Source organism: Rhopalosiphum padi, chromosome 3, assembly GCF_020882245.1.
Source record: "Rhopalosiphum padi isolate XX-2018 chromosome 3, ASM2088224v1, whole genome shotgun sequence".
NCBI lineage: Eukaryota > Metazoa > Arthropoda > Insecta > Hemiptera > Aphididae > Rhopalosiphum > Rhopalosiphum padi.
In genome coordinates, this window is record NC_083599.1 from 55349604 (window position 1) to 55362308 (window position 12705).

Below are 12705 nucleotides of genomic sequence, written 5' to 3' on the forward strand. Positions count from 1 at the left end.
CAATAACTTCAATAACAATTATTTTTATGTTGAGAATGCCACCAGGAGCGCTAGATACTAGAACACGGATTAATAATATATTAATTACTCATAATTAAGACTCATAATTTTTTCACCGCTGATACTGAATGGTGAATAATACATTTGATCATATTTTAATTTATTTTAATTAACTGTAATACTTTTACTAATACATAATGTATTAATTATAAAAATAATAACGTAGGTATTTATAGTCATCGGTTGAAATAACATACCTTTATTTAGCTTAAATTTGAGATTTTTTTATTCCCCCTCTCCACCATTAAAATGTTACCTATGAACAACCATACCAATACTGTCCATGAAGCACTCAACAGTTGGCAGCTGTATAAGGCTGCTACGATTCCTATACCTGGATATTTGCTATTCAGCTGATGCTTAATATAAACACCGGGAGCGGTGTTCGACGACAATCTTACTGCGTAAGATACCTACATAACACTTTAAAATATTTTTCAAACTACCATCAGTCTCTGTCGCTGTATGCTGTGTCTTCTTGTTTATGGTTTTTCATATCAACGTCACAAACTCAGTATTATACAAATAATTCAAGATGTATTGTTATTGGCTGTAAATCCAAAAGTGATATATCAATATAAAATACACCATACATCATACATGAACATTTTTGTCTCACGATTTTATTTTATCAGGTATACTATTCCATCGTTTTCCAAATCCCAACAGATACATAGAAAGACTTCTGAAATGGATTGATATTGTTGGTTTGGATAAAAATGAAAAAAGGTAGTTTGTAGTGATCATTTGTAGGGGACAGTTGTACGAATCCGGCACAAAACGCCTCAATGCAAATGCCTATCCGACATCGAATTTACCAGGTATAATATATAGTAGATAGTAAAGTTTACACTACCTTAAAAGAAATTTTATTTGTTTTATAAAATACAGCTGAACAGTTATTACCAGTAGATATAACAATTAAAGACTCATAAAATTGAGTACATGTCTTCAATTCCCTTCGTGTTCAAAGTTAATGAATAATGATCTAAATGTATCTGGCAGTGAACTTTTTGGTAATAAACTTGAAAACACACCTTCCAAGTTCCAATTACAACAATTTAAATGTTTCTCCATCCGTACTCGTTTAATGAGTAATTAAAATATTATTGACGATATTTTGGACCGTATGAAATTAGTGGATTTCAAAACAAACCGCCATATAAATTAATTAGTAGGTAGTAATTAGTATTAAATCGTACAGTACTCCCTCGTTAACACGAACTCGAAGGGAGCGCAAAATAACCTGTTCGTGTTAAAATATGTTGTGTAAGCCGAAACGCTTAACACGAATTTATTCGCGTTAAACGAATATTACTTACACAAACCAATTTTCGTTATCAGAGTAGCTTAAATCAAATACACTTATTAACATATACAATCAATTACATATACAAAAGTACCAATTTTAATGACGCATATACGCGTAATAAATATATATATATAATACATAAAGGTTATTTTACATTAATACTATATTACTATTGTTTGAAAAAAATTACTTTTATGACTTGATTATAAATATAAATTAAAATTCATGTAAGCAGTAGGTACTATGTTTACTAGTGGATAATTTAAAAAAATCGATGATGGCTGCCTGGGTCAATGTGACTTTGTTATTTTCCAGGCACTGTTTTTTAAATTCTAATACTGTTTAACTAGACGTCAAACTTGCAATCCACCTATCCACTGGTTCGGGAAAATATGACGAGGGTATTAAAGGTTATCAGCTCGAGAAGATTTATGTTTATCCACTAGACGTAGTTCAGTAGCTTTAAGTTCTTGAGTTGAGATTTCGGGGTTTTCATCCTCTACAGTACTTTCATCGCAGAACTCGACATAATTAATTATTATGCAATAGTAAAAACTAGTTATAGAAATAGTTTATTCATCTAATGATGCAGTAACAGCTAACAATTTATTCCAATTCGTCATTATTATTCTTGTTGATAGGTAACCTAAAGAGTGAAAGTGGCTTAATTTCCAGTATTCCATGATTATTAAAAAAAATTATTGATCGTTGTTGACGTTAGATCAAACCGTGATACAATGATTTCCATCATCAGTTATAAAATATTCCATTTTATACATTATTGATCGGAATCAAGGAAAATAATTGCACGATGTTAAGTCTGGACTTAAAATATTGTTTAAAAGGAGCAATTATCCTTTGATAAAAAATAATTTGTACACGATTATTCAAACACTTTTATTCGAATAGGTACTCTACAAGACTGGTTATAAAATACGTCAACAATTTTATTTTATAGACGTATATTGTCAAAATATTTAACGCGTTAATCAAGAAACTCTAATTATTAAAATTAAATTGTCTATTTTATGCGTTAAGGCAATAACATTTATTATCTATCTACTATCGGCAGGCATAATATTTTGATTTATTTTATCATATAATCAATCAAAAAATATATTTTGTAACATTAATGTAAATTGATGTTTAAAGCAAGGTGAATTGATAGTTGTAAACACTAACATTAACAAGTGATTGAAAATATTACTACTTTGAAGAAAGTTCACCGCCAGTTTTTTATTTTTTGTAATGCGGCCCCCTTAAAAAAAAGTTATTTTATTCATATTATACAATTCACAGTAAATTTAAATATAAAACACATAAATAACATTTTAAAAACGTACAATTTAACTTGTTATTCACGTGTTAATGAGATACTTGAGCTAAGATTACGCTTTTCAGCATGTTATTGTACAGATATGGAAAAAAATTAAAAAATATTCCTTTATTTTATTTTTAAATAATATGGAAAAATCATTTTGTCTATTATTTTTGGCGACCTCTAAACCTATCATTCGCGACCCCCAGGTTGAACACCACTGCGATAAAGGATGACAATTATTCAGCGTCCTACTCAAAATTGTAGTATAACATAATAAACTATCACTAAAGTATTCAATAAAATATTATATATTTATCATATAATAAATTAACTTTATAATTAAATAAATGTCTATTATTTATTAATTATCTATTATGCCAGTCTTTCCTGTGTGTTTAGTTTAGTTGGTGGTAAAAAAACGCACGATTTCTCGCGTTAAAAGCTATTAATTACTAGCTATATAAGAAACCGTTTAATTTTATGAGTTCTTCATCAATTAAGTACCTCGTCGATACACGGTGTTCATATAATTAGTACTAGGAAGTTAGCCAAAAAGAAGAAATATGTTTAATATTTAGTTGTATATGTATAATAATTACGGTTGTGGTGATTTGTCATTGGATATAAAATTGGTTGTATGGATCATCAAAATGAGTTAACCAAGTATATAATCAAGTTTTACCAAAATACTAGAATGATCTTTGTCCGTTAAGAACATAATATTCAAAGATCGGAGAAAAAGAAAAACGATTAAGAAAAAATTCTAAGTTGGTATAAAATAGTAAAATACCCATATTATTTTATGTAAATTGTATATACTATACCTTTTACTAGTGTAGGTACTTATTGGGTAACTACTTAACATAGATTTTCAAAAATTTCAAAAACAATTCAGGTTAGGTATTCAAAATAATTTAAAAAAATTGTACCTTTTTGGAATACAATAAAAATTCTTATAACTATAGTTACAAGTTACAAGTTAAACTAAAAAAAGTAACTTGTTACATGTAACTATGTAACTATATGATATGCCCAACCCTGACTACAAGACTGGTTATAAAATACATCAACAATTTTATTTCATAGACATATATTATTAAAATACTAAAGGCATTAATAAATCGTTAATCAAGAAACTCTAATTATTAAACTTAAATTGTCTATTTTATGCGTTAAGGCAATAACAGTTATTACCTATCAACTATAGGGTAGGTAGTAGCGTATTTTACTACAGTAAAATTTTCGATCATCTTGACGTAGGTGGACGGGTGAAAGTGTCGATACCTTATCATTTCACCTTGGTTATAAGTCCCAAAATATTACTATAGTATGATACAAATATCCATAGAGCCTCGTGATTGAGTTGTCATGTTTAAATTTAATTTTTTGTACTTCAAGAAAAAACATATTCGATTATTTATGTCTCACCTATAATTGAGTTAAATTTAATAAATTACAATATTCTGTGTATAATATATAAAAGTATTTTTCCTATAGTGTTTTCATAAAAGATATTTTAATAAGAGAATTTATAGTAGTTTCAAGTGAATTAAGATGTATATTATAGGCACCATCCCAATTCATAATACCATATAAATATACCTAGTCGTGCTATAAGTTCTGTCCCTATTTATCAGTAAGTTGTTCCCTTAATATTTTACGATAACACTAGGTAATGATTTTGTTTTTTTTTTAATATAATTTTTAACAAGTGTCATATCTGCTATTTATGGTTAGTACGATAGTTCACGTCACGTATTAAACATGGAATGGGGTATTATAGAAAATCGTATTGCTGTTATTACGTTATTTAAGTGTAAAAAAACACCATTAGAGATTTTTAACTTATTGGACTTCAATCTCCTAGACTACCGACTGGAGTATTTCAGAGGAGAAGGCCTGCTCTAAGCCCTATCTAAATATCGAATCAATAAAATCCGATTTGGTAAAATCAGCTGCCTCAATACCGTTAGAAATGGTGCGTTCTGTCATAGACAGTAGCCAGATCGCTTGAACAAGTGTATAAATGTAAACGGTGGACATTTTGAATAGTATTAAGTTTTTTTTAGTTACTAAGTTAATAAAGAATAAATAACATCAGTTTTTTAATATTTTTAATATTTTATTTATTAAGTACACACCTTTGTGTAAGGGACAGAACTTATGGCAAGACTAGGTATAAGCTAAGCCATAGTTATGAAAACCATTCTCTTGATAGTAAGTGAAAGTATGTAGCTAAGGGTTTTAAATGTATAGAATAATAATCTGATGTTGCTAGTTGTATTTTGTAATTTTAATTATGTCATAACAGTTTTGTCTCAATGCTTAAAAAATAAAATGTTTATATAGGTAGTCAAATTCAAATATACTCGTCTTTTCTCTAAAATCTAAATTAAATTATTAAATTTATAAAATTCCCGCCAACTCCCATCGGCACAAAACAACGATGTATTATTGAAAATTGATAGCCCGAGCCTGCACAATGGCGGGAGTATAAGATTCTACGTCATGCCTAATCATACATACCTATCGAATTTGGTTTTTATAAACCCTGATAATCATTTTACATTATCATTTTTAGTTTGATGTCATTGTGCAATGTCATGTTCCGTTTGATTTTTTTAATTGTTCGTAACTAGTACACACTACGGTATTAATGTGTTTTATTTATTTTTATTTTATAATTTGGTTTTATAAAATAAATTATACTTATTAGTTACTTCATAGGAATCGGAAAATCATTGATGCGTTATCGAGTTTGACTTTCGGCAAAATCATGTCGTCTACGCAAGATAAATCGTTGTTTAAAGATTCTCAAATCGTTGTGTCTATGATGGAAAATTTAGGAATACGCGAATGCGACGACCAAGTTGTAAACCACCTGTTGGAATTTAATAACTACAGTAACTGCTGTGAAACACGATATATTTTTTTTCCATGACTAATTTATAACTTGGTTGATTAGGATCCATATCACTCATTTTGGAAGAAGCCAAATCTTGTGCAACATTTGCTAATAAGGACACAATTGATGTTAATGATATCCAAATGGCAATTCAAATGGCTAAAGATGTCGGATTACCCAGATCTCCTCCATCCGATGTAATATAATATAAATTTGTATTCTCAAAAAATATTAAATTAATTTTTGTACTGGTGTACTGGTAACTTCGGGTGGTTCAAAAACAGATTTTGTGTTATACCTCAATTTTTATTATAATGAAAACATTATAATATGAACCTGATAATCCAGTTTAAACTATTTAGAAGTCTACTATATAATTATACTTTAAAAATACATCTCTTTGTTCAATTTAGTTAATCAATTAAATTGATTGTTTAATATAATAAAAACAATTTTGGTAAGACTTAAGGTAACTTTAAACTTTTCAGTTGTCTTTAAATCATTGTCATTTATTATTATTTATTATTATTTCTTCAATTTATAACTTTTATTATTATAAACATAAAGCTTGTTTTACATTAGGTGAAATAGGTTCATAGTTAAATTTTATATGTGGATCTTTATCCAAAATCAAACGATTGTGTATAAAGATATTTGTCTTTTGGAAATCATATATATATCTAACCCAAGTAGCATTATTCAAGTACATTGTTAATTAATACACACTATGTTCTAATAAACCTATATTGACATTATTTTAATGTTTCATATTGATGTGGCTTTTTCTAGTGATCATCGTACATAAATTATATCATGTATCGTACAGGTCGTCTAATATGAAATTAGTTATGGATATTTATAGCTAGTAATCACCAACATAAAAATAATAAATTAGAAATAAAATTATTTTTTTCATTCATTATACTGTCATTATTAAAATCATACGGAAAATAATATTTAATTCATGTCAAAGTATGTGGTTAGATATTAATTAATCCACCATATATTTTCATAGGTAGGCTTCTCAAAAAACGAAGATAGCAGAATATTTTAGTTTAAAAATGAGTTGATATACTTTTTTTGAAAATGCTATCATGATGAACAATTCAGTGATTCTGGCGATTGAAGCTGACCTGAACTAACTATTGACAAACGTGCAAAATGGTGTGTTTACATTATCAATATTTAAATAATTAAATAATATTGTTTTAGGCATTATGATATATTTATACTTTTTATTCTTAATCAAAAGTTGGTCTTGTTAGTTGGTCATTATATTTGAATTCATATAATAAGTTTATTTTTTTCATAAAAATCGATCAAGTTATAATGAAGAAATAGTTAACGATAAACATGTTCTTTGAAAATTATTAAGTTAAGTCATAAATAAACATACAATTATATAAATTATATAAATTTCACATTAATAAATCATATTTATTAACCATTATTCATATAGCCATATAAGCCATATAGTTAAGTATACAACTTTGTTAATATAAAATATATAACATTCTTGTCATTTTTATTAAATATAAAAAAATGTACATAATAAAAAAATAAAATACTAGATCAGTTTTATATTTAAAAAAATATAACGAATTAGATTTATATTTAATTTATAGTTTGAATACCATAAAAGAATTTAAAGAATCTCAATGGTAAAACTAAAGCTGGGTTGATCAGCTTAAATAAATTATTTTAATGTTTTTACGGGTGTTATACATTTACGTTTTATATAATAATAAAAGTTTAAATGATAATTTACTGACACAATTACACATAGCAATATAGTTATTGAATTAAGTATGTAAATATATAAGCTAAGATATTCAGAAAGCTGGATATTGGATAAGCATTTCTAGAAATATGTATGAATAGAACTGTATCGTTTAATATTATATGATTTGTAGAAACTAGTGAATGCAAAAAATGTATCAAAAAAAATAAATGCAATAAATGTATCAAAAAAAATAAATGCATTGAATTCTGCCAGTAGATTGAGAAAACCTAAAAATGAATCACATTTTTCAGCAAAAAATTACAAACTCAAAACTAGTACGGTAATAAAAACACTATAACATAAGTTTTAAATTATTAGTTTATTCTTTTTACATTATTTATAGAATGATGGAATAAACAAATGGAAGAAAATCATTGAAAAAACAGCTGCTGAAATATTGAATGTGGCTATACAAACTAGAGCTATGGACAAAATTGATATTCTTTCACAAAGTAATTTAATATTTATTATTTATACCTCTAAAGCAGGAGTCAGTCTTCAACCCGCGAGCATTATTTGCAATTCCCGATCACATTTAAAATATAGCATGTATCTTTTCTATTTCACGAATGAAAATTTTTAAATTGAAAACTAGCTCCTTTAACTGACATTTACTTAGAAAACTTTCTGAGGATTGCATCGTCACAGGTCCCACCAAATATAGAAAAATTAGTTAATAAAAAACAATGTCAGTTATCACACTAACAATAAAATAAATAATTTGCAATTCAAAATTGAAATGTTTTAATAATAATAATAAAAGTTTGTAATTTAAAATTTAATCATAAAAATTATAATAATAAAAAGGTTGAAGACTCTCTAGCTTAAAAGTATGTGGAATGTTCACATTTCGTATAGAATTCATATCAAAATTTTAAAATATTGTGTGGAACTGTAAAAGTCTATTGATATGCTTAAACATTTATAGTGTGGCTGTAATATTATATAGATGACAAATATCTTTTACTTACCTACCCAGCATATTTTTATACAGCAAACATAACGGACATACATAACTATAATAATTGTAAATACTTTTTAATACTGTCATATTAATCTTATTTCTTACTTGCTATTCTACAAATATTATACATGATGTTTAAAATTCCTCATTTATTATTTCGAGAAAGCACATTTGAAAATAACACATTAGTGTAAAAGCATTTAGATCACGAAAAAATTGAATTTTTAAAGTTATTTATTACCCGATTGAGATAGCTATATTTCCACATTGAAACTAATTTAATATGTCTTTTGTTTCATATATTTTATTAATATTACTATATTTATAACTTTTTGAATCTCACTTAAAATGCCTAAAATTCTTTCATTTGTCACTATTTATAATATTAATTAATATTATTTTTAGATGTTCAAAATTTGGATTATTTACCTGAATTGACAGATTTAGACATTGAAGAAGTTATTGCAAATCAACCGAATAATGAAGAAGTAATTACACCTAAAGTCAATAATTTTAATGTAGATTCTCTATTAAATGACCCTTATTCATTATGATTTATAATTTTAAACATGAATCTAGTAATACTCTTGTAAAATATTTTTTTTATACCGGGATAGATTGTAAGATGTATTGTTTTACCATATGAAATATTTATTGTAATTATTAGAAAAATTATGTATTTATTGTCAAGTTATTTTGTAAAAAATTGTATCATCCATGTAATTGATTTTATACCACTAAATATATTCTTTCTAATGTTTATTGATTTCTGATTTTTGTTTTTATCTTTTATAACCCTAAATACTATATATCATCTCTCAAGTGCTTAAAATGTTATCTATTTAATTAATAAATAATAATACTACTTATATACAAATACCTAAGTAAGTTTTATAATGCATTAATATGAAATAATCTATAAATTATATGATTTCTACAGCACTTGACCAACTAAACGTATATTACCCATTGCACTTTAGCACTATGGTCACAATTAAACACAAGCTCTTTCACTCTGGAACCATGTTTTGACTAAAACATGAATTATATTTTTGTATTATTGTAAAATTTTATATAAATTAGAATGTATGTTTAGAATATTTTAGAACAATAAGTAAAAATTGTTACTCTTGTTTGTAAAGGTCTGACCAAATTAACAAACTTTTCTAAAGAAAAAACATTTAATAAATACGCGTTAAAAAATTACCCAATTATAATTACCAAAATTTATTTACAAGTATTGCACTGTACAAAATTGTTATGACAATTGGTAATAATGTTTGACAATTTTAAATAAACATAAAAATGTTAAATTATTAAGATTTTCACATGACTGATTTAATAACTGCTTATTTACTATATAAACATAGGTTATTAATTACTATTATATAAATATAATATAGTATCCACTTGCTTTTATATCAAATATTTTATTTAGATTTGAATTACTTGTAATAGAGTAGAATAGGTTTTGGAATTTGCACGGAGTTACATTCAACTTAAAGGTTATAGTAATTTACCGAAATTAACTTATATTAACAAATTGTTGTACACAGGACATGGTAGCCGTAGCTCAAGTATTTTACTTTCACAGACCAATTCCATTTTAAACATAATTATGAACTTAAATATTATAAAATATAAATACTTAACAGTCATAACACGAATGTCTCGATACTGTGATTCGTGAATGTCGAATAAGTAATCATAATCGTAATTCGTAATGAACCAGTGAGTCATTTACCATTACCAATAGCCAATAGGTACCAGAAATTCGTAAAATTAGATCGTCGACAATAATCACTGATTACTAGAAACAGTAGAAACGAATTTGTGGGCATAAAACATATAAGCAATAAATGATACCACAGAATATTATTATTATATTATTGTTCTGTGATGATACAACGTAGTAAAGATAAGAATTTCATTCTAAGATTAACACTTTATCAGTTTATCGTCAAACAGCTTTAAGAAAAATATCACAGTTTAGAATATTTTATTCGATATAACACTTATATAGATGATATATTTTTAATTTTAATACTTGGGTTCACACATTATCAATACATTTTGAAAATGTATTAAATAAAATATAAGTGACGAGTAATTTAACTACAAAAAGTAACTTACATTACATGTTATAAATTATGTAGGTAATTAAATTACCATCGAATTACTTCAAAAATAATTTCGATTTAATGACTTGTAACTTTAGTTAAGTTACTCTCCCCGGCACTGATTATCTATCGTTACAATCAATAACAAATTGTTCTCGTGAACGTTTTTCAAAAATGAGGTTAGTTAAGCAAAACTAAACGTTTGATTCACTTAATTAATATTTTTTGAACAGTAATTTACCAGTATAGCATTGATTACATCGTAATTTCGTAAGATTGACAAATTTAATCGTCTAAAGATACCTAGTGAAAAATGCGTCATTTAGAATTAGAAATGTTTCTGTATATTGATATTAAATTTAAAAAAATTGTACAAACATGAAACAAGCAAAATAATATTATTTATTAAAACAGTTTAATACTTTAAACCTCAGTAATTCGGTTTAATTTTTGTGACTGATGTCTAATAAATGTTACAACATTATTAATAAAATGTCAAATAAAATAAATATTTGAAAATTACTGATAATTTTATAGGTATATTTGTAATAATTTAATAGTATAACATTGCCTCTCGGTGAACTATACAAATTTAATAATAAGTTTAAAGAATACTAATGATTTATGAGTGTCCTTATGATAATTTTATAATATTCTTGTGCGATTCTTTTGATGATCGTTTGAATTGTGAATACGGTAATTATATTTATACTAAAATACGTATTGAACGGAATCAGGATGGCTCTATAGCCCATAGCACCAAAATGACCAAAATGCAATCCAAAAGCGCAAAAAAATACATTTTTAACAAACCATAAGCGCAAATACATTTTACAAAAGTAAAGTGTATTACTGTATTTTATCAAAACCATATAGTTATTAATTAAGCTTTATCAGTGATACTAAAATGAGTTAACAAATTAAAATTTAAACTACATATTTGTAGTATAATTATAAATTTATAACATATTAAGTATTATACATAAATACACTAAAAATATTGATACTAAAATTATTATTATAATTTTAATTTAAGTATCTCAAATTTGAAGCCCACAGTCTTTATAATAGTCTAATCTGTAAATTTTTTTTCTATGTACAAGTCTTAGTGGTCCGTGTTGGTTAAAAGGTTGGGAAATACTGCTTTAGAGATATCAAATACCATTTGTTATAGATTTATACTATATATACGGTATAGTTACTTTAAATGATTATCAATTGTTACCGTAAATTTTTACGATAAAATACGATACAATAATTAATTTAATTATATTATTAAACTTCAATTGAACTCAATCGTTGTTTGTTTGAAATATAAAAATTACTAATTACTATGTACAGAACACAATCTGGATAGGTTCAGGGTTCAGCCGACACCCGATATAATATGTATCTTATTCATTTTGTCGCAAATGATAGGTACCTATAATGTTTAATTTTTATTTTGCCGCAGTTTACGTATAACCTCTTTTACTATGACATTGATTATCATACACTTATTAGGTACTGTATTTTTACAAAACCAGTTTTGTTTTTTTGTGTAACTCGAGAATGAATAACCGATTGAAATTTTCAACAATTGTTTATATTATTTTCTATTTACGATAACATTTTAAAAATATTTCAATATAATTTGTCAAAATCTTAAAAATATACAAATTGTTATATAATAAAAAATTCATATACATTTTTGTTTTTATACCTAAAATTTGAAAATATAAAACAAGATTCTGCATAAATTGTTCAACGTATATAAAACAAATTCAATGGAAAATTAATTTCTTATAAGCATTCAAAGTCCAAATTTCTACGACATTATTCATTCGTAAAATAATTATTTCTTCTCAACAAATTTTTGATATTTTGTTATATTAAAAAAAAAATAATAGTAAATACTTATTACCAAATCTCGATTATCATTTTCATTGTATGATAATTTTTAACTCTTGACAAAATTTTATTTTTTTAGTTTTTTTTTATAACTATTGTTGATAAAGGATCAAAATTTGACGAATAGTTTTTTAAGTCATAAACTTATAAGTTATAAGTGTTTAAAATAATTAAGGTAAGTGGAGTAATATAGACAAACATTTTGCGGGGTGTCTCTGTACCACTCCACTCCTCTCACCAAAACTTTAAATACTTCTAACAGTTATAACTCATACTATATTACTCGTCCTAATTTCGATTTGTATGTATCAAAATACTCCGAAAAATATTCTGCTTCAGAATATAAAATT

The 12705-nt window shown here is 25.7% G+C and overlaps 1 protein-coding gene across 1 annotated transcript; it reads left to right on the forward strand.

Annotated features, from left to right (window-relative positions):
* The first annotated feature begins 5304 nt into the window (after nt 1–5304).
* LOC132927090 (uncharacterized) lies at nt 5305–8951 on the forward strand. Its single transcript, XM_060991548.1, has 6 exons — nt 5305–5596; nt 5659–5795; nt 6614–6762; nt 7512–7661; nt 7725–7833; nt 8751–8951. The coding sequence occupies exons 3-6, from the start codon at nt 6760–6762 to the stop codon at nt 8897–8899; spliced, it is 411 nt and encodes a 136-aa protein (XP_060847531.1). The 5' UTR covers nt 5305–5596; nt 5659–5795; nt 6614–6759; the 3' UTR covers nt 8900–8951.
* The last annotated feature ends 3754 nt before the right edge of the window (nt 8952–12705 follow it).